At 39.9% G+C, this 26,829-nt stretch overlaps 1 protein-coding gene across 1 annotated transcript; it reads right to left on the bottom strand.

The window, feature by feature from the left end:
• Positions 1-491: 491 nt before the first annotated feature.
• On the bottom strand, positions 492-24,252 carry LOC134311982 (Fc receptor-like protein 5). Its single transcript, XM_062993630.1, has 11 exons — positions 23,289-24,252; positions 21,811-22,083; positions 20,987-21,292; positions 17,831-18,106; positions 13,911-14,186; positions 7,983-8,243; positions 5,740-5,832; positions 4,971-5,243; positions 3,481-3,765; positions 699-959; positions 492-622 (listed from the first exon to the last, which is right to left on the bottom strand). Exons 1-11 carry the CDS (start codon positions 24,250-24,252, stop codon positions 492-494), a joined length of 3,399 nt encoding a protein of 1,132 aa, XP_062849700.1.
• Positions 24,253-26,829: the final 2,577 nt, after the last annotated feature.

The following is a 26,829-nucleotide window of genomic DNA, read 5'->3' as shown; positions in this document are numbered from 1 at the left end:
TGAAACGCAGGGTACTGCAGGAAAAAGGTGAAATTAATGCGGTTTTAGGACAATTTTGTAAATACTTAGTGGGCCGGATTAAACAGCCTAACCGTATGTTGCCTGTGGGCCGTAGTTTGCCCACCACTGCTCTATATTCGGTAAAGTCCCCACTATACAATCACAGCAAAAAAAAAAAAACATCTCCACCACACAAGGTAAATTAAATTTCTCCCCAGTATTACAGTACACTAATTTTAATATTTACAGATCTATTTACATTGTTCATTTTACTGTTTATCATATGTGCATGTTTAGCACTTTTGTGGACTGTGCTTTCATAAATTTTCGCACCCCATGAAAAAAATAATTGCTTTTTAAGACAGTTGCATTTTACGAACCAGTGCTCCCCCTTTTAGTCTGTTAAATCGAGGTTCCAATATGTGTCTGTATATATATATATATTAAAGGTTAAAAGGCTAAAAATGACAAATTCATAGAAAATACATTCATCAATCATAGATCATTAGGATCAAACCTTTGTTCCTCTTGCAGCAGCAAAGTAATATTATCAATAAGAGCAGCAACAAGGCTGAACCTAATCCTCCAGCAACTCCTATAATAGTGGCTACAGATTTTGAAACTGGAGAACAAAAAGAACCAGATTTATTATTTAATCACTGTACTGTTTATGAATTAAATGGAAGTAAATAACAAACTGTCTGTATCACCTCTGACTAAGACCAAACTCTTTGGTGATTCTCCTCCCTCGGGGTATTTACAGTGGTAGAAACCTTCATCTGACTTTGAGACTTGATGGATCATCATCTCTCCTGAGGTCTGGTTCTGCACGACTGATCCATCTTTATAGAAATCAGCTCGGAGGTTTGAGGGTTTAGTTTTGCGATATAAACAGTGTAGAGTCAGAGATTCTCCTTCAATCACAGGATTAACAGGACTCTCCAGAATCACGTCACCACCTTCAGAAGAGAAAGATGAAAAGGAATCCCTTAATTCTAACACAGATACCTTTATTTCCGTGTTCACACTGGCAGCATCATGGCAAAGCCACTGAAAGTCATGATTTATCAGTGTGAGCTGGAGATGTACAGCAATGAAGAGGACAAATGAGGACTGAGTTGTGTGTGGAAACCCAATCAGAGTTGAGCATTATGGTACTTTGTTTCTCCCATTACAATCCCATCATACATTTCTTTCTATAAAAGATACATTATTTACTACTAAATTCATTAGAATACAATATAATGCATTAAATAGTGTTTGATACTAAATGTATTTAATTAGTTAAAAAGTCAGTTACAGACTGTAATAATGTTTAATGTTATTTCGCGATATTACGTGTTAATTTTAACAACCAGATAAGTTTCTTTTGCAAGCCCTTAGAATGTAAAAACTAAGCTTTTAGCATTACCTATTGACCACAAGTGGTTAACCTACATAGAGGGCAGCACCAATTTTGTCACGGGATCTTAAGGAAAGATCATCTCCTATTGGCTACATGTACTGTGTGCCACACCTTTTTAAAGTAAATAAAGAAGGAGGCACGATCATTTGCAGTTTAGTTTTTAAGTTCAAAGAGTTTTTTAAGTTGTAGAAGTTTTGGAAGTTCACATCACCCGCAGTTCAGACAAGTTCATGTTTCTGTTAGTTTGAATTCGACTTGAATCATCCACTTCTGAACTTTATCACAGATGAAGGGAAAGTTCCTATTAGGCTGTGTGTGAAGAATCCAAGCACTTTACCTGATTGCATAGTGCGTTATGACCTTATGACCTGAAGAAAAGAGAGCATCAAAATCAGCCATAGTTGGGTCGAGGCCCCCAAACGGAGTGTTGCAGGCACAGAAGGCCCACTTATCCGCTAAACAGGACCAGAGCAAAGAACCAACAGAAGTGAGGTGATTCGACTACAGGCCTCTCCCTGCAAAGCCTTCCTTCATCAGCCGACAGGTACACACACCTCATGTGCTCACCGGTCAAGTGCTTGGTTTTGATACTTTCTTTATTTGTTCCACTATTAATCAATAACATACACTTAAATCAGGCCACCATTCGAACCACTATAGATAATTATTATTATTTCCCAGTTATGGTTTTTACACAGATTTATAGTTACATTAATAATTATAGTTATGCAATTTATGTATTAACTGTCATTATATGTGTTATGTTTTAGGGCTCAGTAAACATTATAATGATTCAGTTTACCTGGTAATTTTCCCCTAAAAATGCCAGTGGTGCCCCATAATTGATTATTAGCTATTAATTATATAACTAATTAATTGATTGCTACCATCTACCCAACAGTGTATATGTAGAGATAAAGTATTTCAGGTGTTATTTTGTCTCATTCTTTCTGCAAACACATCTGCTGTGCAACAGTACAGGATTGTTGTTGTTACATTTTACATTTCAAAATTCTCCACACATTATCTATTGTGGACAGGTCAGGACTGCAGGCAGACCAGTCCAGTACCCGTACCCTCTTCTTCTGCAGTCATGCCTTTGTAATGTGTGCGGCAGGTGGTTTTGCATCGTCTTGCTGAAAAATACATGAACGTCCCTGGAAAAGATTCGTCTTAAAAACAGCACTTTGCTCTAAGACCTGAATGTACTTTTCTACATTAATGCTGCATCACAGAAGTGTTATTGACCTTTACCAAGGGCACTGACACACCCCCATACCATGACAGACCCTGGCTTTGGGACTTGGTGGTGTGCTTTGGGTGGTCTTTTTTGTCTTGGTCTGGCATCCCTTTTTTCAAAAAAGATTTAAAATCCTGATTCATCTGACCACAATACACATTTCCAATGTATGATGGTCAAGCCTAGATGCCTCCAAGCCCAGAGAACTTGAAATCACTTCTGCACATGGCTTTTTTGCACAGTAAAGTTTTAAGTAACATGTATATGTATATTGTGTATGTAGCTTTATTGTATTGTTTGACAAAGGTTTGCCAAACTAATCCCTTGCCCATGTGGTATCAGCTATTGTTGAGTGGTAGTTCTTGATGCAGCTCTGTCTGAGGGATCAGAGATCACAGGTGCTTAGCTAAGGCTTGTGCCCTTGCCCTTTACGCACTGAAATGTTTCCAGATTTATTGAATCCTTTATTAATATTATGCAATTTTCTCACACATTTGTTTGACTGGACATCCACTGTCTGTCTTTGCTCATAATACTCAGCCTTTTGCTACTTTCTTAACCAAATCTTGATTATTAAGTCTGGCAAAAGCAAATATAGCATTTTACAGTGAGATCATTATACAAGGTGATTTGCTTCATCAAGCTAAAATGTCTTGCAGTGATGTGACTAATATTAAATTACAGAAAGTGTTTGGTTGCCTTTATATTATACATGTATCTTACTAAATTAACACTCCATCTATAAGCCTTACCAATAATTTCTTGATTTGAAAATGGACTCGTCAGTTTTGTAAAATGAATAATAATAATAATAATAAGAGCTCTGTAGACTCACCATGCACTGTGATGTTGACAGGATTACTGCCTCCAGATTCAGATTCACACCAGTACACTCCAGTGTGGGATGTGCTGAGGGAGCTGATGCTGCATGTAGATTCTCCAGCTGATCCTGATAATGTTGAACAGTCTAACACTCCTCGATCATCATTTTTCTGAACGGAACTTTTTACTCTCCATTCAGTAGATTTACTTTGATCCACACAGCTCAGTGAGAGAGATTCATCAGTAAAGTGTTGAGTTCTGCTGGGATTGATGATCAGAGAAACTGGAGACGTTTCACCTTAAACACACACACAGTTTACATGATTTTACTTTTAACATCCATCTGATAGATGTTACATTTCATTATACACACTCTAGTCAACATCTGTAAGAAGTTTTTTATTTTCATGTTGGTTTTCTTCAAATACTTAATTTTTCTTCCACCCCCCAAAACTGACAGAAGTAAATTGGCTATGCATTATAGTCCCTAAGTGTGAATGAGGGAATAGGTGAGTGCATGGTGTAATTGATTGTGACCTGTCCTGGGTGTATTTTTACCCTGCGCTAGTGTTTCCACTGGTGCCATATCCTGATGGTTTACATTATGGTTAATAATTAGTTTATCTTTGTAATCTAGGAATATTTTTGTTAATTTTAATAAGTAACAATGTTTTATAAAGCACCAGGAAGTTCACTAACTATGAGGTTCACAAGCAGTACAAATGTGAAGGATTCACTACTTTAGAGTTCACTAGCTAAGATAGCTGATGGTCTATTAGAACATAATATTGGCTCCTCTTTTGGGTAACAGGATTTATCTCTTAATGTTAATCAAAGTAACACTAGCACCATCTATGAGTTTATCTTTATACAGTACAGAAGTTAATGCCCCTGATGACATGACAAGTGAAATGTCTGCAAAGGAACATGGCAAACCTCTCAAATTAAACAGAGGCATCCAGGAAAGATCTGTAGGGGGATTCAAACTTGTAGGTAAAGTTTTTCGATGACTCTTCTATGCAAGTCATATTTGTGCAATGCTGCCCAATAAAATGTTGCACCACTACCCAAGCACCAGCTAAACCCTGCTAATCAGGACCTCATGTTTGTTGAGTATTAGCATAATGTTAAAGCCAGATAAATCTTTACACTTGAAGTCATTAGATGACGAGTCTCTGTGACAATTTTATTCTGGGCAGCACATAGGCACAGTACTAAGACATGCAAGTTTGGTGAATCGGAGATCCAAAATTGGCTGTGACGTTACAATTGAACTGATGAATCATGGGTGACCTGTAACTACCTGCCCTGTCATGAATGGAGGTGAAAAACAACACAGAGGTCACTCTGTTTTATTATTGTTTGTTTTTGAAATGCATTGTTCAACAAGCTTATGGCCATATAGTGTACCTACATTTAAATCTCAGACAATTTGCATCATCCAGAGTTTTCTGTCCTGTAAATATAGTTTCTGAGTGACACAGGAGGAACAATTTTACTCACCAGTAACATTTACCCAGAGTGCATTGCTGTAATGTGTGTAATAGACTGGGTTTCCTCTTCCAGCTCTGCACCAGTACTGGCCTCCATCAGAGACACTAACTGAGTAGATGGTGTAGGAGGGGTGTGTTGTAGTCTCAGTCTCAGTGTTCTGTGTGTGTTTGTACCAGTAGAAGTTCCATCCAGCAGTTGGGTTCAGTTCACAGTACAGAAGCACTAAGTTTCCTGCTAGTGCAGCTACTTTATGGTTAGATGTGAGTTCAGGTTTTGGTTTTTCTGTTAGAGATGAAACACAGTTCAGTTCACATGTTGATCTGTTTATCACAGTAATCACTTGTACAGAAACACACACTGTTACTGATCATGTGATCCACTGTATCAGATAAACTAAGACTTCACCAAACATTACAATTATAAACATTTATAAACAATATAAGAGGTAAAACATCAGTGTGATCACAGTCTGGATTAGAAAGGAACTGCAGTGAGATAATGTAGGTCTCTAATCTCTGTCTCCTCTACACCAGTACTGAATACATGCTGATGTGATACAGATGTTATGAAATACAGAAGAGATGATCAGACTCACCTGATACAGTCAGTAGAACAGCATCACTGGGGTGTGAGGAACGTGATCCTCCTGTCTCTGTTCCTGTACAGGTGTATTTACCTGCATGATTCTCTGTAACATCACTGATTCTGTACTGCTGACCATTACTGACAGTTTGGTCTGAACCTTCTTTATTCCAGCTGTACCTCCAGTTCTGGACACCTCCTCCATTCACTATGTTACATCTGAGAGTAACAATCTCTCCTATAAACACGTGATTATCAGGCTTTGTGGTTACAGCTGGTTTTGGTCTCTCTGTAGAAAGAAAATCAAATAAATAAATATATAAATGAATGAATGTAAACAGCTTTAATAAATTAGTCTTCATAAGTGTGCATGATAATTAAAACAATTAAAGCAGAATTCAGTCCATTTAGATTTTGCAACTAACGCGTGTGCAGATCACACAAATTTCAGTTGAACATCTTTTATGAGAGGTGCTTTAGGGTTAAATATTTATTCATTTTTAAACCAAGGACTAATTGAAGAGCTGATAAAGCAGATGTAATGGTACATTTGCTGCATCTTGCTTGATATTATATACCTACATATATCTCCAAAATTTTATATAAGTCATAGGTCTATTAATAGCTTATTAATAGTAATGTAATGCATCACTATATATAATGTATGGTCAGTCTTAATTAGTACCATTGAAAAAAAAACAGGCAACATCTTATTATTTAATCATTTAGTTACAGAAATAGAAGTTGCAGAAACCATTCAATTTAAAAGAAAGTACACCGTGATACACACTGATGAGCCAAAACATTACGACCACCCACGTAATATGCTTGCCAAGACATGGACTCCATATGAAGTTGAATGTTGATAAACAAGTATAAAGATTCTATAACTCTTCTATATTCATCATAATTTGATATAAGATATAGATGAAATAAGATGAAACACAAAATGCAGATTTTAAATCAAAAGCTCCATCACTCATGTGAAAAACCCATGTGAAAAAGTAATTTCCCCCTAAATCTAATAACTGTCACCCTTCATTTGTTTGTGCAGGACTTGCTTGTGTGTTTTGGATCAACGTCCTGCTGCATAACCCAGTTGTGGGGTGGACATTCACATCAGGATTTTCTGATAGAAAACAGATTTTATTGTTCCATCAGTAATGACAAGTCGTCTAGGTCCTGCAGGAGCAAAGCAGCCCCAGAACATCATACTACCACCACCATGTTTCACTGTTGGTATGATGTTTTTATGGTGGAATGCAGATGTAACAGAACCCCTGTCCTCCAAAATGTTCCAACTTTGACTCATTAGTCCACAGATTATCATCCAAAAAAGTCTTAAGGGTCATCTAGATGTTTTTTGGAAAATGTGAGACACACCTTTGTGTTCTTTTTGGTCAGCCGTGGTGTGCACCTTGCAACCCGACCATGGACGATATTTTCTCCCAGAGTCTTTCTTATTGTGAAATTGTGTATATTGAGCGTAACTGCAGTTCTTTAGATGTTTGCCTGGGTTCTTTTGGGACTTCCTAAGGAGTCGTTGATGAGCTCTTAATGAAATTCTGGTAAGCCGTCCACTTCTGGGAAGGTTCACAACTTTTTTTTTAGGTTTTCTCCATTAGCTCTCAATATGGTTTGTTAGAGTCCCAAAGGTTTACCAATGACTTTGGGTCTGTATCAAAACCTAGTACAAAAAAGCTCACTACACAGGCAGCATTTATGTCATTTTATGCACTCCAGAAAAAAAGGCTGTCTCAATTTTCACATTTCTAAAATTGAGGACGGAAAAGGGTATTAATATTCATATTAGCCTAGTTAGCTAAAACTGAGGTGGTGGGCGGGGACAGCCCATGACAATCACTGTGAAACTAGAGCATCTCAATGATCTGCTTTCTAAAGTCAGTTAGAATTTAGCTCTACTGAGGCAGCTGCCTAGACAGGCGATGGGCAGCAGGGCAGCTAACCAGGTTCTCAGACGGACAGTTTTAGACCAACCTTTTCCAAACTGGTAGATTTCAATGACTTTGTTTCACATCTGTTCATTGAATCTCTTTAAAATGTGGTATTGTGCTTCTTTTTGAGACTTTCTAGCCTGCTTCACATTACCAGACAGGTTCTGTTTAAGGGATGTTTAGATTCAGCAGGTCTGGCAGTGATCATGCCTGGGTGTGGCTAGTAAGATTAAACCCAACTGTAAACTGAAATAGTATAACTGTACACAGGACAGGTAGGGCTTAACAGCAATATTCCATCAACGATTAAAATCATCATTTTAAAAAATCACTGTGTTTATTTTGGTCTTTGTTTATTATTGAATTGATGATTTGAAACATACAAGTGTAACAAATATGCAGAAAGAAAAGAAATTGAAAAAGAAATGCTTTTTCACAGCACTGTACAGATGTTATTAAATACAGAAGAGATGATCAGACTCACCTGATACAGTCAGAACAGCATCACTGGGGTGTGAGGAACGTGATCCTCCTGTCTCTGTTCCTGTACAGGTGTATTTACCTGCATGATTCAGTTTAACATCACTGATTCTGTACTGCTGTTTATTACTGACATTAGAACCTTCTTTTTTCCAGCTGTATGTCCAGTTCTGGACACGTCCTCCATTAATGTTACATGTAAGAGTAACAGAGTCTCCACTGAACACATGACCAGGCTCTATAGTCACCACTGGTTTTGGTCTCGCTGTAAAAAAAAAAAAAAGTATTAAATAAATAAATAAAAGATGTTAATTAATTTTTTCCCAATAAGTAAACATGACATAAAACTGTGAAACACTGGAATGTTAACAATTATTAACAACCAAATACTAACTGTTATGGCGTGAAATTCAAACACACTCAAATACAGCTCAGAAGATCTGATAAACATCAGGCAGCTCATGCCACCAGGTATATTTTCTGATTTTTCTTTTTCGGACAGTTTTTTGGATATCTTGGTTAGCGGTGCGGCTGCTCTCCTGAGCAGACACAGATGCAGGCGGATGCACAGACGTGGGAAGCGCGCCGGAGCGCTCGTCAAACTCCGACAGTGCAGACTTTGCACACTGCTACCCAGCATACACATGACAAACCTTCGCTCTTTAGGAAATAAAATTGACTTTCACTGTTAAACCTTGCCAACAAGGACTTTTCTCTTTCTGCTGTACTGTGCTTCACTGAGACCTATATTTAAAGGTGCTTATCACTCTGTCCCCCGTGCAGCACTGGGTCTGTCTATTCACTGTTTAGTTCATCTTCTCCCAACCTACAGACAGAAGCTTAAATGTGCCAAACCTGTAGTCAGCACGGTGAAGAAATGGACTAATGAGGCTAAAGAAAGGCTTCAGGACTGCATGGAATTAACAGACTGGTGTGTGTTCGATGATGCCACAAGCAGCCTGGATGAATACACGGACACTGTGACCTCTTACATCAAATCTGTGTTCCCACCAGGACTCGCATTAAATATAATAATGACCCTGGTTTAATGCCAAATTGAAACAGCTGCACCGGTCCAAGGATACGGTGGCCCACTGAGTCAAAACACAATAACATTTACAAAACAAACAAAAGCTGACCACACAACAACATTAAAGAAAAACGCGAATACAAAAAGGACAACACAACATTAAGGAAACACGAATACAAAAAGGACAACACAACAACATTAAGGAAACACGAATACAAAAAGGACAACACAACAACATTAAGGAAAAACGCAAATACAAAAAGGACAACACAACAACACTAAGGAAACACGAATACAAAAAGGACAACACAACAACATTAAGGAAACGCGAATACAAAAAGGACAACACAACACTAAGGAAACGCGAATACAAAAAGGACAACACAACAACACTAAGGAAACACGAATACAAAAAGGACAACACAACAACATTAAGGAAACACGAATACAAAAAGGACAACACAACAACATTAAGGAAACACGAATACAAAAAGGACAACACAACAACATTAAGGAAACACGAATACAAAAAGGACAACACAACAACATTAAAGAAAAACGCGAATACAAAAAGAACAACACAACAACATTAAGGAAAAACGCAAATACAAAAAAGACAACACAACAACATTAAGGAAAAACGCAAATACAAAAAGGACAACACAACAACATTAAGGAAAAACGCGAATACAAAAAGAACACAACAACATTAAGGAAAAACGCGAATACAAAAAGGACAACACAACAACGTTAAGGAAGAACGCGAATACAATAAGGACAACAAAACAACATTAAGGAAAAACGCGAATGCAAAAAGAACACAACAACATTAAGGAAAAACGCGAATACAAAAAGGACAACACAACAACATTAAGGAAAAACGCGAATACAAAAAGAACACAACAACATTAAGGAAAAACGCGAATACAAAAAGGACAACACAACAACATTAAGGAAGAACGCGAATACAATAAGGACAACTCAACAACATTAAGGAAAAACGCAAATACAATAAGGACAACACAACAACATTAAGGAAACACGAATACAAATCTACAACGGAAATGCTCCCGGTCACTAGAGGGCATCTCTATCATTTTTTATCTGTATGAACATTGCTGCAAAAGAAGCAAGAAGCAGATTTAACTTTAACGTTCAGTGATATAATTCCAAATAAAATTAAGCTTTTTAGTGTCTGTGGTTTGACTGTATAGCACCTTTTTTGTTTTTTAAACATCAGGCAGCTATTAGCTTGCCAAATTTCTAATATAATTGCAAAATCAACTAACTTGAGCTTTAACCAGACTGTCATATTGTGTCACGCTTTTACAGTTTAACATGTTTTAATGTCATAAACCATTTAACAGTATATTCACAATGTATTAGTTAGTTATCATTAACCATTTTGAGCGTACATATTCATGCCCATTAGTCTAATATTCAACATTCGTTTGACATTTGGCATTCTGGTTTAAATAAGTGCTTGAAAAAACACCTAAGACTTATTTTATGAATTCTTACACATGAAAATAGGCAACATACTTAAAAAGCAATTTCATTTTAATTTTAAGATTACGTCTATTTATTAAAAAAAATAATAAAAATAATGGAAAAAAGTGTTCATAACATTTTGTGCATTTTTTTTTTGAGAAAAAGGAATCCATTAAAGTGTCATATAATTTGATGTATTAATGTCAAACTAATCTTTATATACACACACATCAGTGTCACTTACCTACTACAAGCCTTGTACAAAACAATACAAAAATTGTATTTCTTTTATAATAATTTTATTGTGCAAATAAATAAATACATCTAAGTCTTGTATTATTTGATTAAATTAACTAAAACCATTTTTATATAGACACATAAATGGACACAACTGTAAAATATAATTATTATACAATTATTGATCTTAACTATGAATTAAAATAAATGATTTCATAATGTAAAGAAGTTTGTAGTATGTGAGGGGTATGTACTGTATGTGTAAATATAAAATAGTTTACATTAATAAATCTAATCATATCAAATAATTCTATAATTTACAATTATCCTTTATGAAATAAGATAATATATCTGTTATTTGTCATGTATACATATACAGATGTACAGTACAATGATCATACATTTTTTCATCTTAACTATAAATTTAAATAAAACACAACTAAAAAGGTAACTAAAAAAAGTTTGTAGTAAATGGAAAACATTGATGTTTGTATTATAAATGAAATTACGAGACCTGCATAGATTAATTCATCTCCAATATAAAATAATCAGTTTAAATAAAATGATCTTTATTTAAAATGAATATAAAATAGTTTGTAGTAGGTGAGAAAGATTGATGTGTTTGTATAAAAATGGTTTGACATAAATTTATTAAAAGCTGACTTTTGTTTAGAATTATATCACTGAACGTTAAAGTTAAACCGAAGCCAGATTCTCTGCACTACGCTGCTCTGCTTCTTTCGCAGCAATGTTCATACAGATAAAAAATGATAGAGATGCCCTCTAGTGACCGGGAGCACTTCCGTTGTAGATTTGTATTCGTGTTTCCTTAATGTTGTTGTGTTGTCCTTTTTGTATTCACGTTTTTCCTTGATGTTGTTGTGTTGTCCTTTTTGTATTCACATTTTTCCTTAATGTTGTTGTGTTGTCCTTTTTGTATTCGCGTTTTTCCTTAATGTTGTTGTGTTGTCAGCTTTTGTTTGTTTTGTAAATGTTATTGTGTTTTGACTCAGCGGGCCACCGTACAAGGAGGTAGCATATATAAGTGAGGATCGGGCACTGTACAACCAGGCAAGGAACACCCTAACCAAAGAGATCAAGGCTGCAAAGAAGAACTACTCCAACAAGCTAAGCAGCATGATGTCCACAAATGAGCCATCAACTGCCTGGAAGTGTCTGCAGAACATCACCAGCTACAAAAGGCCACCTACACAGACAATGGGAGATCGTCAGCCGGCCGACGACCTTAACTTGTTCTACTGCAGGTTTGAACAGCCCAGCAACGAGCACCCATCCAACACCACTTCACACCCATCTGACTATCAGCCACTCATCCAGCCTGCTCTGAAGATCTGTGAGGAAGACGTGCTTAGACTTTTTAAAAAACAGAAAGTCAAGAAGGCCCCGGGCCCTGATGGAATCTCTCCCTCCTGCCTGAGGACCTGTACGGACCAGCTTGCACCTGTCTTCACAAAAATCTTCAACAGATCACTGGAGCTGTGTGTTGTTCTGCCCTGCTTGAAAAGCTCTACAATAATACCCATTCCCAAAAAGGCAACTACCACAGGACTAAAACACTACAGACCAGTTGCCTTGACCTCTGTGGTCATGAAATCCTTTGAAAGACTGGTTCTCAAACATCTCAAGGAAATCACGGACCCCCTGCTAGACCCCCTGCAATTTGCATATCGGGCCAACCGGTCGGTGGACGATGCCGTGAACATGGGTCTCCACTTCATCATCCAACACCTTGATCATCCAGCAACTTATGCAAGAATTCTGTTCCTGGACTTCAGCTCAGCCTTCAACACAATTATTCCAGCACAACTACACAGCAAACTGACTGAACTCAGCGTACCAGCCTCCACCTGCCAGTGGATAACTGACTTTCTTACTGGCAGAAAACAGGTGAGGCTGGGAAAGTTTACTTCAGGGACCCGAACCATCAGCACTGGTGCCACTCAGGGTTGTGTACTCTCCCCACTGCTCTTCTCGCTGTACACAAATGACTGTACCTCCATGGACTCCTCTGTTAAAATCCTGAAGTTTGCAGATGACACTACAGTCATTGGTCTCATCAGTGACAGTGATGAGTCTGCTTATAGACGGGTGGTTGATCAGGTCGTCCTCTGGAGCAGTCAGAACAATCTGGAGCTGAACACAGCAAAAACAGTGGAGATGACCGTGGACTTCAGGAGGAGCCCCCCAACCCTGCCAGCACTCACCATCTTAGGTGTAAAGCTGCCCACACTGCTGGATCTGCATGCCTCCAGAACCAGGAAGTGCGCAGGGAAAATCATCACTGACCCTTCTCACCCTGGCTATAACCTGTTTGGCGCCTTCCAACAGACAGCCACATGAAGACCAGAACGACCAGGCTACAGAGAAGCTTTTTTCCACACTCTTGTGCTCATGAACAATTGAACACTACTGAACTGTTAATCTTTGGGACACTTGTAAATCTTTAAATTACATATTTAACTTGTATAATGACTCGCAACACTGCTTACACTGGTCTTTCACATTCATTTTTCATTTCTTATTTATATATTTTAATACTGCACAGAAAACTTATATTTCACCTTTAACCCATAATATGAATTACACATGCTAATTGTTTACAGGTATGAATGTGTGAAAGTGTGTTAGAGAGAGAGTATATATACAGTATATGTGTGTGTGTGTGTGTGTGTGTGTGTGTGTGTGTGTGTGTGTGTGTGTATATATATAAGACTGTCCTTACTGTATTTATCGTGCACTGCTAGCATCTGTATAACCAAAGTCAAATTCCTTGTATGTGTGAGCATACTTGGCCAATAAAGTCTGATTCTGATATTAACAATAAATCTCTGTATCAGGTTTAAATATTTGGAATTCAAACGTCCTCTAATTCTCTCCAAACTACAAACTCAACTAACTGCATCATGTATTATTATTTTTTTAAATATATTGTAATTAAATTATTATAGAATTATTCTACGTGTTTATTCAAAGTTAAAATAGTTTTATTACATTAGAATGATTAATTATAGTATTCATTTAAGTATTTTTACAAGCTAAGAGATCATTCTGCAGCGCTCAGAGTTTTATGGAATAACATGGATTTGGTGAAGTTATTACATTCATTTCCTGACTACATTAAATCTGTAATAAAAAGTATAAAACACAACAAACCTTCAACTGTAACAGTAACTGGATCACTGAACTGTGAGTAGTAGTTTTCTCTTCGTGCTACACAGTAGTACTTTGTTGTTCCTGTATTAGAAAGTTTCTCACTGAGTTTGTTGGTGGTGATTTTATCTGCAGAGATCTGAGGATTTAAATGCTGATTATTTTTGTTCCAGATGAAAGTCCATCCTGTAGACTGATTCAGATCACAGGTCAGAGTAACGGTGTCTCCAGTGTAGATGAACTTCTGAGGTTCTGATCTCACAGTTGGTTTGGGTTTTGCTGTTAATACAAAACAATGAAGCTTTTAAAGCTGTTTGTTCAAAATCAGCAGTTTAATTATTTTTATTCTCATTTTCTCCAAATTCCATCCAGAATCTGCTGATATAAACTTTTTAAAGTTCAATAATTAAATCTAATTAAAGCTTTCTACACACACACACACACACACACACACACACCTTTACACACACACATCCACACAGATACAAATACACACACACATACAAGCAAACACACACAGACACGCCCATATGCACGGCTACATAAACACATACACACACACAAACATTTACAGATCCCTCTACAATTATTGGCACCCCTGGTACAGAGGAGTAAAACTCTTATTAGAAATGTAACGTTTAGTGAATCAGTTGTATCTCTACTCCTGGGTAAGGTAGGCTTCTTGTTTAAGTATACATTCTGTTTTAACATGTGCTAGAATATAACTGTCTACGTAAGTAAAGCTACTCTTAAGTTAGGCCTCTTGCTGTAGTAATTCAGTGGTCAGACACTCTGCTGATTAGTTAGTTTCAGGTGTCTATTGTTAGAACTAGTTTCTGATGCAGGGTTAAGACTAGTATAAATTGATTGTCCGCTACAGACGTGTGACTTAATCACTGCTAAGTATTTTAACATCATTTTTGTTTGAGCAATTTTCCTAACAACACAACTTTCAGTAAAAAGTACTTGAGCAGTTTTCTCTCACATCTCAGTTTTTTGTCAAACATCTCCATGTGCTACTCGCCCATTTATGTGCTCATATCTCACAGGCCTTACAGACATGGCAAGTCACATCATAGAAACAGTAATGCCAATAACCTCATCATTCTACAACTGCTATCGCAATCTCAAACAGTGGTGGTAGATGGGCTCTGGATCTATCAGTCAGCGGTCCAAAAAGCTGACTTCATCTTAGCTTTTGTATCATCTTACCCCCTCGGCTTCCTGGCACTGACTGAGACATGGATCTCCAATAAAAACTCAGCTACACCAACAGCATTATCCTCTGACTATACCTTCTTTCATACACCAAGACATCTGGCAGGGGTGGCAGTACAGGTTTGCTCTTGGTCAAAAAATAGCACTTTACCCCATAAACCTTCCTCATCTTATCATATGTTTCTTTGAATTTCATGCTGTTACTGTTACCCTCCCAATAACCCTTCACAATATTGTTGTCTTTAGGCCACCTGGTTCATTGAAAGACTTCATAGAAGAGCTGGATATTCTTTTCTTCCCTTCAGATGGGACTTCACTAACTCTTCTTGAAGACTTTAACCTCCCTACTGACAAATCTTCCTGTCGTCTTCCTTTCCTGTCATCTTTCGACCTCCTCTTTAATAACATCCCTCACACACAAAGGGGCAACCTTTGACCTGGTCTTTAGTCGTGCAACCTCTGCTGACCTTCAGTCACCCCACTTCCCCTCTCCGACCATCACTTTGTATCCTTCTCTCTTCATCTCCCAACCCTTTCTACTTCCAACCCCACATACACTCTTCCAACTCACCCAAACCTTCACTCCCTATTCTTCTATCTCCCTCTTCTCTGATCTCTAACATCTTAACCTTCTTGCCAAACCACAATGTGCTTTCTACCCCCCCACTCAACTCTCCCTCTAATACCATACTTTCTTCTCTTTCATCATCATATGACCAGCTCAGCAGTTTAATCACTTCCAGTCTCTAATTTTCCCCAAATTCAATCCAGTCTGCTGATATAAACTTTGTAAAGTTTATAAACTATATAAAGCTTTCAGTTTATGTGCAGCTTACATTCAGTGACACACAGACACACACATACACTCCAACACAAGTGCACCCACACACACAACTACATGTACATACACCTACACTCATTCACAATTTACACACACCTATGCCTATACTTACACACACCTACAGTGGGGGAAATAAGTATTTGATCCCCTGCTGATTTTGTAAGTTTACCCCCTTACAAAGACTTGAACAGTCTATAATTTTTATGGAAGGTTTATTTTAACAGAGAGAGACAGAATATCAACAAAAAATCCAGAAAAAAAACATTAAATAAAAGTTATAAATTAATTTGTATTTAATTAAGGGAAATAAGTATTTGATCCCCTACCAACCAGCAAGAATTCTGACCCCCACAGACCGGTTATGTGCCCATGAGGCACACAAATTAGTCCTGTCCCTGTATAAAAGACTCCTGTCACAGAATCAGTTTCTTCTGTTCAAATCTCTCGACCACCATGGGCAAGACCAAAGAGCTATCAAAGGACGTCAGGGACAAGATTGTAGACCTGCACAAGGCTGGAATGGGCTACAAGACCATCAGCAAGAAGCTTGGTGAGAAAGAGACCACTGTTGGTGCGATAATTAGAAAATGGAAGAAATACAAGATCACAGTCAATCACCTTCACTCTGGAGCTCCATGCAAGATCTCACCTGGTGGGGTAAGAATGATTCTGAGAAAGGTGAGGTCAGTCCAGAATTACACGGGAGGAGCTTGTCAATGATCTCAAGGGAGCTGGGAGCAGAGAAATGCTGGATATGACCCCAAGAACACCATCCCCACTGGGCATTTCTTTGCCTCCAAACACGGCGAGTGGAGTTGATGCCAAAGAGCTCAATTTTGGTCTCATCTGACCATATCACATTCTCCCAAGCTTTCTCTGAATCATTCAGGTGTTCATTGGCAAACTTCAGACGGGCCTGTACATGAGCCTTCTTGAGCAAAGGGACTTTGCGGGCACTGCAGGATCTCAATCCATTACGGCGAAGTGTGTTACTAATGGTTTTCTTGGTGACTGTGCTCCCAGCTCCCTTGAGATCATTGACAAGCTCCTCCCGTGTAATTCTGGACTGACCTCACCTTTCTCAGAATCATTCTTACCCCACCAGGTGAGATCTTGCATGGAGCTCCAGAGGTTAAGAGTATCTGCTAAATGCCAAAAATTTAAATGTAATGTAAAGGTGGGTTTTCACTTAAGGGTCTTGTTGGGCTGTTTCTTTTCTCCACAAGCCCTGGAACCTAATTAATGTACATGGCTTCATGGACTCCATGAAGTACCAGGACTTTTTTAATCACAATCTGTCTCCAAATGTCAAGAAACTAAATTTCCTTTAATGAAATACCTTTTCTCTTTTTTTGTGTGAGATGAAGCTGATTCACACAAACTTTCACAATCACAAACAGACACATAGTTTTAACCATGGTCTTCATAATTCAGCTCATTGTGCTCTTACATTCATCCCTTGAACAAAACTGTAAATGTTTCTCAGTTTAATGATGTTCAAAAAATATGTTTTTATTAGACAGTAATTTTTTTAATTAAATATAAATGTTTCTAAATTTATATCAGTGGTTCTAGAGATTATTTTAAAGTTTATTTATAAATATTAAAACAACCAACAACTGTTCAAACATTTTACCTTCTGTTACTTTTATACAGATTTATAGAGGAAATAAAAGTAATATGATGAGCCCTAGCATTGTAAAAATCTTCAGATTCTATTTTAGAAAAAAATTCAATAATCATATCGTACACCATGAATGAGTTACTGTAACATCTTAACAAGCCCCTCTCTTCTACACCAGGACTGAATGGATGATGATGTGATACAGATGTTATTAAATACAGAAGAGATGATCAGACTCACCTGATACAGTCAGTAGAACAGCATCACTGGGGTGTGAGGAACGTGAGCCTCCTGTCTCTGTTCCTGTACAGGTGTATTTACCTGCATGATTCTCTGTAACCTTATTGATTCTGTACTGCTGATCATTACTGACAGTTTGGTCTGAACCTTCTTTATTCCAGCTGTACGTCCAGTTCTGGACACCTCCTCCATTCTCTATGTTACATGTGAGAGTAACAATCTCGTCTATAAACACGTGATTACTAGGATTTATGATCACAGCAGCTTTTGGTCTCTCTGTAGAAAATAAAAATATCATTAATAGACACTTTGTGGTTTGTGGTTGTGAGTGTTTAATGTTTGGAGAATTAAAACAGTTTCAATCACAGTCCGCTAGTCAGTTCATGACCTAAAGCTCAGGTGCAGTAGGCTTTTGCAGCAGGAAAATTAAACACATACGCAAGTTGTTACGTGCCTGAGGGACACGTGTTTTTTTTTTCCTGTTTTCTTGTATTTGTGTTTGGTAGTTCTTCTAGCTGCGTTCGAAATTGCATTCTTTTAGAGTACATACTAGATTGGAGGAAGTACGCACCGCTCGTCTGGCAAAGAAGTACATACTTTCAGTACAGAAGTGTGTAGTATGCACACAACACCCCTATGCACTACGTCCACCATCTTACCAACGTCAATTGATGATGTGAGGATGTGGTGACGTAATATCACCGTAGTTACAGACCGCGTGCTCATTACAAGCCCCACTCGCCAAAATTTTAAATATTTATCATCTTTTTGCGCTATAATAACGTTATTTAGGGTTGTACGCAATAATAAAGCAATAAGCCACGAGAGACCGTGTGTTACTGCGATTTTATCACGGGGAAAAACTTCTAATAAAATCATAGCAGTAATGCACGAGTCTCGAGTGGCTTATTGCTTTTATAAAACGGCGGTAAACATAAAATACAATAAATACAATACAAAAAATACAATAAATGTTTAATTCATAAATGTATTTATTGTGTATAAACTTACAAAAAGCATTCTTCCGCGACGCAAGGTAGTTCGATTAACAGTGTTGCTAGGCAACATGAGGGCGAATATAACATTAACTTTTTCTTTTCAGTGGCGTATTAATATGGAATGATGTGAGGTGGTCCTAGGTGTGCGTTTATCAGGGATTTTACAATGGCTTCAAACGCGGCTCAGCCAATCATATTTTAGGACCGGAACGATCCATTTTAAAATAACATTTTTATTTTGTTTATTGTACTTACACTTGTAAACAGAGGACTTTCCGTTTTCCGCCATCTTTTTTGTTTCTTCTTCCACGTTGAACGCCTACGCAGCTCCAGTTGAATTATGGGATACATTAGCGAACCAAAAGTGTGCATCGTTTGCATAATCAAACATGGCTGCCCAAGAAGTAGGTCATCCGGGTACTTCTCGTGTTTCTTTTTATGTATACTATGGCTGCCTCCGGAATTCGCATAAAGAATCATATACATAGTATACACAAAAAGGAACACGAGAAGTACCCGGATGACGTACTTCTTGGGCAGCCATGTTTGAGTATGCAAGCAATGCACACTTGTGGTCCACGAATGTATCCCATAATGCAACTGGAGCTGCGTAGGCGTTCGAAGTGGAATAACAAACAAGAAAGATAGCGGAAAACGGAGAGTCCTCTGTTTACAAGTGTAAGTAAGATAAATAAAATACAAAATTTTAAAGACGAATAAATAACAAAAAGACGATAAATATCCAAAATTTTGGCAAGTGGGGTTTGTAATGAGTCTGTAACTATGGTGTATGTATGCTATTTCGGACACAGCTTCTGTCTGTCTTTTTGCCTTTTGCAGTACAAGTGGCTGCTGATTGGTTGCAGCCTGTTCTTCACTGCAACCCAAAAGAGGCATGGTGAGTGACTGGGGGCGGGGCTTCCAGTATAAAAGCAGCAGGAGAAGGCCACAACAAGTAGTGGTGGTAAATTTGGTTCATTTTATGGACTCGGGTTTACCTGAGTCACTCAGTAATGTGATCCGGTTCACCTGAGTCACTTGTACTGACATCTTGATTGTGATTGATTTACTGCATGAAAATGCATCCAAGTATCACTTGTCTTCTCTGCTCTCATCTTCTGTAAATAAATCCTTCTCTCTTAATTCTCCTGGCACCTCACACTTCTCTTATCAGTGACAAGTTGACACTTTTTTCTAAGTGGAATCTTGATCATGGGGGAGAGGGGGGGTGGACTCACCTACCAATAAGATGGGTATATTAATGGGTCAAAAGTTAAAGGGGGTTGGTCAGCAACAAATTTCCATGGTAACTTCACCCAGTCAGGCAGCCACAGTGGCACCAAAACAAACAATCAATAAATTACCATGGGAAAGGACTATGATACTCCTTAAGTGGTACAGTACTAAAGTAGCCTGTAAGCATTAGCATTTAATAATAATAATACTATATATAAATATATACTAATCTATACCACTACTAATGATAATAATAATAATAATAATAATAATAATAATAGTAATAATAATAATAATAATAATAATAATAATAATAATAGCATGTGCATAAAATCAGCCACAAAAAGAACACCTGTCAGTTTAACTGCTTGTTTATTGGAATATTGAACTTATTACTTAGATTCACAGACTGGAGTAAAGTCGGTTTAGCCAAATCATCTGAGCTGCTCACTCGCCTTGTGTACTCAGCAGGAGCGATTCGTGTTAACTGAGATTTCGGACTCGTGATTCCTGATTCAGTACAAAGATTTGAATAATTAGCCCAGGTGATTCAGGAACCACCCAGCTCTAACAACAAGTAATGCCATAACAGAGAGACTGTTAACCGTTGCATGTAAACTTTGAAAGCTCTGTTTAAGTAAAGACAGCTATAAGCCTGTGTTAAGAGCATTTACATTTTCGGCATTTAGCAGATGCTTTTATCCAAAGCGACTTACAGTCTATTGACAGTAGATATTGTATAAGCAATTGAGGTTTAAGGGCCTTGCTTAAGGGCCCAGCGGTGGCAACCTGGCAGTGGTGGGGCTTGAACCAGTGGCCTTTTGATTACTAATCCAGTACTTTAACCACTAGGCTACACCTGCCCTACAATCTATATCGAAACTATATCGAATCTGTAATAAAAAGTATTAACATGACAAACCTTCTACTGCAACGGTAACTGGATCACTGTAATCTGAGTCGTAATAGTGGTGGTTTTGCTGGTTGTTGTGTTCGTTTCTTCTTCGTGCTCTACATTTGTACGTTGTTGTTCCTGTATTAAAACGTTTTACACTGAGTTTGTTGGTGGTGATTTTATCTGCAGAGGTCTGAAGATTTACATGCTGATCATTTCTGTACCAGGTGAAATTCCATCCTGTAGACTGATTCAGATCACAGGTCAGAGTAACGGTGTCTCCAGTGTAGATGAAGTTCTGAGGTTCTAATCTCACAGTTGGTTTGGGTTTTGCTGTTAATAGAAAATAATGGAGCTTTTTGTTCAACGAAATCGCAGTTTAATCACTTTTATTCTCTTATTTTCACCAAATTTAATCTGCTAATAAATCAGATGATAAAAAAATAACATGCTGTGGATAATGCAAATAAAAATCACAGTATGTGGGAAATAAAAACCACATCAGTGCTGCACAGGAAAAACAGAGATTATATGAGAGATATTACAGATTATTCATTTATACTGAAACAAGCAACAACTGCTCAAACATTTTACCTTCTGTTACATTTATACTGAGTGAAGAGGAAAATGAAAGTAATAAGACGAGCACCAGCAGTGTAAAAAGTTTAGATTTTATGTAAATGAACTTTAAACTATATTTTTGTGGTAAAGTTTGTGGTACAGTTATTAGATTATGCACTATGGCGGAGTTTCTGTAACATTCTAACAAGTCTCTCTCCTCTACACCAGAACTGAATACATGCTGATGTGATACAGATGTTATTAAATACAGAAGAGATGATAAGACTCACCTGATACAGTCAGTAGAACAGCATCACTGGGGTGTGAGGAACGTGATCCTCCTGTCTCTGTTCCTGTACAGGTGTATTTACCTGCATGATTCTCTGTAACATCACTGATTCTGTACTGCTGATCATTACTGACAGTTTGGTCTGAACCTCCTTTATTCCATCTGTACCTCCAGTTCTGGACACCTCCTCCATTCACTATGTTACATGTGAGAGTAACAGTCTCTCCTATAAACACGTGATTATCAGGATTTATGGTCACAACAGGTGGTCTCTCTGTAAAAATAAAATAAAATATTATTTTCATTAATAAAGAAACTTTGTGGTTTGTGGTTGTGAGTGTATAATGTTAGTGAGTGTACTGTATAATGTTAGTGAGTGTATAATGGTTGAAGAATTAAAGCACAGTTTAAGTCACAGTTCACCAGTCAGTTCAGGACCTAAAGCTCAAGTGCAGTTGGGCTTTGCAGCAGGAAAATGATTCAAAAACACACACAAGTTCATCACTGTATGGCTTAAAACACAAACAAAGAAAAAATGAAGCTTTTGGAGCGATCGAGTCAAAGTCCTGACTTCATTCCCATCAAGATGCTGTGGCAAGACCTTAAATGGGCAGTTCATACTGGAAAACCTCATCACAAGTATCACAAATGTAGGTTTTTAGACCACCTGTTATAGGAGGGTAAGGGCAAGCCGTAGCCTAGTGGTTAAGGTACTGGACTAGTAACCAGAAGGTCACTGGTTCAAGCCCCACCACTGCCAGGTTGCTGCTGTTGGGCCCTTGAGCAAGGACCTTAACCCTCAATTGCTCAGACTGTATCCTGTAACTGTAATGTAAGTCGCTTTGGATAAAGGTGTATGCTGAAAATGTAAATAAATCTTTATCTATAATAATTGAAATGATGATTAACAGCATCTTGTGTTTACTTTTGTTGTTTTTATCTTCTATTATAATATGTTGTAAGATCTGAAACATTTAAATGTCACAAATCACTGAAAAAGAAAAACTGGGTGAGGGGCAAATACTTTTTGACAAATACTTGTGCATTTTACACTTTTTTACACTTTACACTTGTGCAATTTAAAGTAGGTAATACCAATTAATGCATTTTAAAATATTTGAACATTTATGTAAAGCAGGGCAGTGGTATCTTAGTGGTTAAGGTGATTAGAAGGTTGCTGATACAAGCCCCACTACCACCAAGTTACCACTGTTGGGACCCTGAAAAAGGCCCTTAACCCTCAGTTGCTTGTATTGTATTTGGTAAGTAACAACTGTAAATTGTGTTGGATAAGAGTGTCTGCACATCATTTCACAGGTAACCAATCAGGAACGGGGGTGTGGCAGGAGACTGAGGAGAGAGAGAGGCGTGGCACACAGGAGCACCAAAACACACAGAGGCTCAAAGTGTGACATTAGCCCCCCCCAAAGGCACGCCTCCTGGAGTGCCCAATCAAAAACCCAATCGGAGGTCCAGGACCCTGAGGGGCAAATTTAAAGTCATTCATTAAGTCCTTAGGCAGGCGTGACAAAAGTGCCAGGATGCAGGCTGCCGACAGGAGACCACAAGCGCTATCTGGGAGTGCAAACAAAAGACCAGCAGCTCCATCGGAGGGTGCAGACGAGAGTTCAAAAGCGCCGATGATGGGCGCCGACGAGAGACCAGAAGCGCCGCCGATGGGCGCTGATGAGAGACCAGAAGCGCCGCTGATGGGCGCCGACGAGAGACCAGAAGCGCCATCGGGGAGCACCGACTTGAGACCAGAAGCGCCGTCGAAGGGCGCTGACGAGGAGCCGGAAGCACCCTCCGGAGGTGCCAATTTGAGAGTAGAAGCGCCCTCTGGGGGTGCCGACGAGAGTTCTGAAGCACCCTCTGGGGGTGCCGACGAGAGTTCAGAAGCACCCTCTGGAGGTGCCGACCTGAGAACAGAAGCACCATCAGGGGCGCCAACTTCAGAGCAGAAGCGCCATCTGGGGGCGCTGACTTGAGAGCAGAAGGACAGAAGGACTGACTTGAGGACAGAAGCGCCATCTGGAGGTGCCGACCTGAGAACAGAAGCACCATCGGGGGCACTGACTTGAGAGCAGAAGTGCCATCTGGGGGCGCCGACTTGAGAGCAGAAGGACAGAAGGACTGACTTGAGGACAGAAGCGCAATCTGGGGGCGCCGACTTGAGAGCAGAAGCGCCATCTGGGGGCGCTGACTTGAGAGCAGAAGGACAGAAGGACTGACTTGAGGACAGAAGCGCCATCTGGAGGTGCCGACCTGAGAACAGAAGCACCATCGGGGGCACTGACTTGAGAGCAGAAGTGCCATCTGGGGGCGCCGACTTGAGAGCAGAAGGACAGAAGGACTGACTTGAGGACAGAAGCGCCATCAGGGGGCGCTGACTGGAGGACAGAAGTGCCATCAGAGGGCGCCGACTTGAGAGCAAAAGCGCCATCTGGGGGCGCCGACTTGAGGACAGAAGCCAGCTGCGTGGAGCCTGGCGAAGAGGCCTCGGGAGTCAGCTGCGAGGACCCTGGAGAGGTGTCCAGAATCAGCTGGGAGGACCCTGGAGAGGCGTCCGGAATCAGCTGCGAGGACCCTGGTGAGGCGTCCGGAATCAGCTGCGAGGACCCTGGAGAGGCGTCCGGAATCAGCTGCGAGGACCCTGGAGAGGTGTCAGGAATCAGCTGCGAGGACCCTGGAGAGGCGTCCGAAGTAAGCTGCGAAAACACTGCTTGGAGCCTGGTTGGAGCTGCTTGGAGCCTGGTGAGGCTTCTTGAATCAGCTGCTTGGAACCTGGTGAGGCGTCTTGAATCAGCTGCTTGGAGCCTGCAGAGGCTTCTTGAATCAGCTGCTTGGAGCCTGCAGAGGCTTCTTGAATCAGCTGCTTGGAGCCTGGTGAGGCTTCTTGAATCAGCTGCTTGGAGCCTGGTGAGGTGTTTTCAATCAGCTGCTTGGAGCCTGGTGAGGCTTCTTGAATCAGCTGCTTGGAGCCTGGTGAGGCTTCTTGAATCAGCTGCTTGGAGCCTGAAGAGGCTTCTTGAATCAGCTGCTTGGAACCTGGTGAGGCGTCTTGAATCAGCTGCTTGAAGCCTGAAGAGGCTTCTTGAATCAGCTGCTTGGAGCCTGGTGAGGTGTTTTCAATCAGCTGCTTGGAGCCTGGTGAGGCGTCTTGAATCAGCTGCTTGGAGCCTGGTGAGGCTTCTTGAATCAGCTGCTTGGAGCCTGAAGAGGCTTCTTGAATCAGCTGCTTGGCGCCTGAAAAGGCACCTTGAATCAGCTGCTTGGAGCCTGGTGAGGCGTCTTGAATCAGCTGCTTGGACCCTGAAGTGGCGTCCTGAATCAGCAGCTTGGACCCTGAAGTGGTATCCTGAATCAGCTGCTTGAAACCTGGTGAGGCGCCTTGAATCAGCTGCCTGGAGTCTGGTAAGGCATCTGGAATCAGCTGCTTAAAGCCTGGTGGTGGCAGCAGCAGAGCCGAGGGAGAATTGTCTGTAGTTGACTGTGGCTTGAACCATGTTGAGTCACATGTAGTCTGCAACGGGTTTCTTAAGTAATCAACCCAACTTAGAGATAACTCAGACTTGGTAAACTCTGACTGATTGGCTGGAGGACCCGAGACTACAATTGAATTCTTTTTGAAACCCTGATCTGCTGACTTTTGACAGACTGAGACAGACAAACATGGAACAGGACTAAACAAACCAGAACTCATGGGACTTAATGAAGAGACAGGACGGACTTGGACAGATGGACAAGACATGACAGGTTGACTGACTGAACAAGCATGACCAGACAAATTAGGACTGACAGAATCTGACAATGAAACAGGACAAACTTAGACAGACAGACTTGGACAAGACATGACAGACTGACCGACAGAACAAACTTGATCACACAAACTAGGACTACTTGAATCAGGCAAAGAGACAGGACAGATCTGTAAAGACTGACTAGGAACAGGCAAGATCGACAGAGTAACAGAATTAACTGGACTCGACATAGTTGTGGGACGAGCTAGAATTGGCGAACAGGACATGGACTGAACTGGCAAAGGACGGACATAGATTTTACCAGACAAAGACTCAGACTGACTAGGAGTCAATGAAACAGACGGAACCAGCAGAGGACTGACTCGAACTTGAGTACACGAAACTGGAGCCGGCAAACAAACAGAAGGAACCCCGGAGCCCTTGGGGTCCAAACAAGAAACAGAACCAAAATAATTTTGGCTGGCTCCTAACGTGGACATGGGACAGTCACGAGCATTAGTAGCGGGCACTGGCACCCGGACCACATCAGCAGTGGGCCCCGGGGGAAATTTAACATCCCCAGTGGGCACTGGATGCCGGGTATAGGCTGCAGTGGGCACTTTGCTGCATGTAGCGTCCCCTTTGGGCTTGGGAGGTTGGGAAAACTTCCCTACACCAGACCCGTAAGGATTTCTTCCTGGATATTTAGCTCGCCTGAGGCCCTCAAACACCTTAACCAAGTTCAGCTCAGCTCCACTGTCAGACCAAAGCTGCCTAGCCCATTCACGAGCAGCACCCCTCAGTCTTGACATCATAAACAGCACCTTGTCAGTTTCAGCTGGCTGGGGGTCCAGAATGTTCTGCAGGTAGAGCTGGCTCTGAAGAAGGAAGCCTCCGACAAATGAGTCGCTTCCATCATACGGAGCTGGCCTACTAAGCGGGAAGGTCTGAGGGAACCCCATAGAGTCAAAATCAGGGAACACCTGAACAAAAGACATCTCACTGTGTCCTATTTGGGAGAACTATTATGTAACGCCATGCGAGCTAAGACGGACAGGAGGGGCGGACACACACGCAGAGATGTATAATAACCAAAACGTTTACTGAAAAAGACAAAACAAGACAAACAAACACAATACCTAAGCTAAGATAAGTGCTAACACAAAACAGAAACTCGGACCCTGAGCTAAGCTAAACAGGAACTAGACAGGACAGGACAGTGCAACACAAACTAAACAGGACTACAAAGACTAAACGGAGATAAACAGAGCTAACACTAA

This window comes from Trichomycterus rosablanca, chromosome 4 (genome assembly GCF_030014385.1).
Source record: "Trichomycterus rosablanca isolate fTriRos1 chromosome 4, fTriRos1.hap1, whole genome shotgun sequence".
Taxonomy (NCBI): Eukaryota; Metazoa; Chordata; class Actinopteri; order Siluriformes; family Trichomycteridae; genus Trichomycterus; species Trichomycterus rosablanca.
This window is presented reverse-complemented; position numbering and strand designations above follow the sequence as displayed.

What these genes read in the sequence shown, in the direction of transcription:
- LOC134311982 (XM_062993630.1), bottom strand. Translation starts at nt 24,252, where the DNA reads ATGGCGCTTTTGCTCTCAAGTCGGCGCCCTCTGATGGCACTTCTGTCC. An exon ending in AGTTACCGTTGCAGTAGAAG is followed by an intron (nt 18,107 to 20,986) that starts GTTTGTCATGTT and finishes TATTTTCTACAG; the next exon opens with AGAGACCAAAAGCTGCTGTG. An exon ending in TAACATAGTGAATGGAGGAG is followed by an intron (nt 5,244 to 5,739) that starts GTGTCCAGAACT and finishes CATCTCTAACAG; the next exon opens with AAAAACCAAAACCTGAACTC.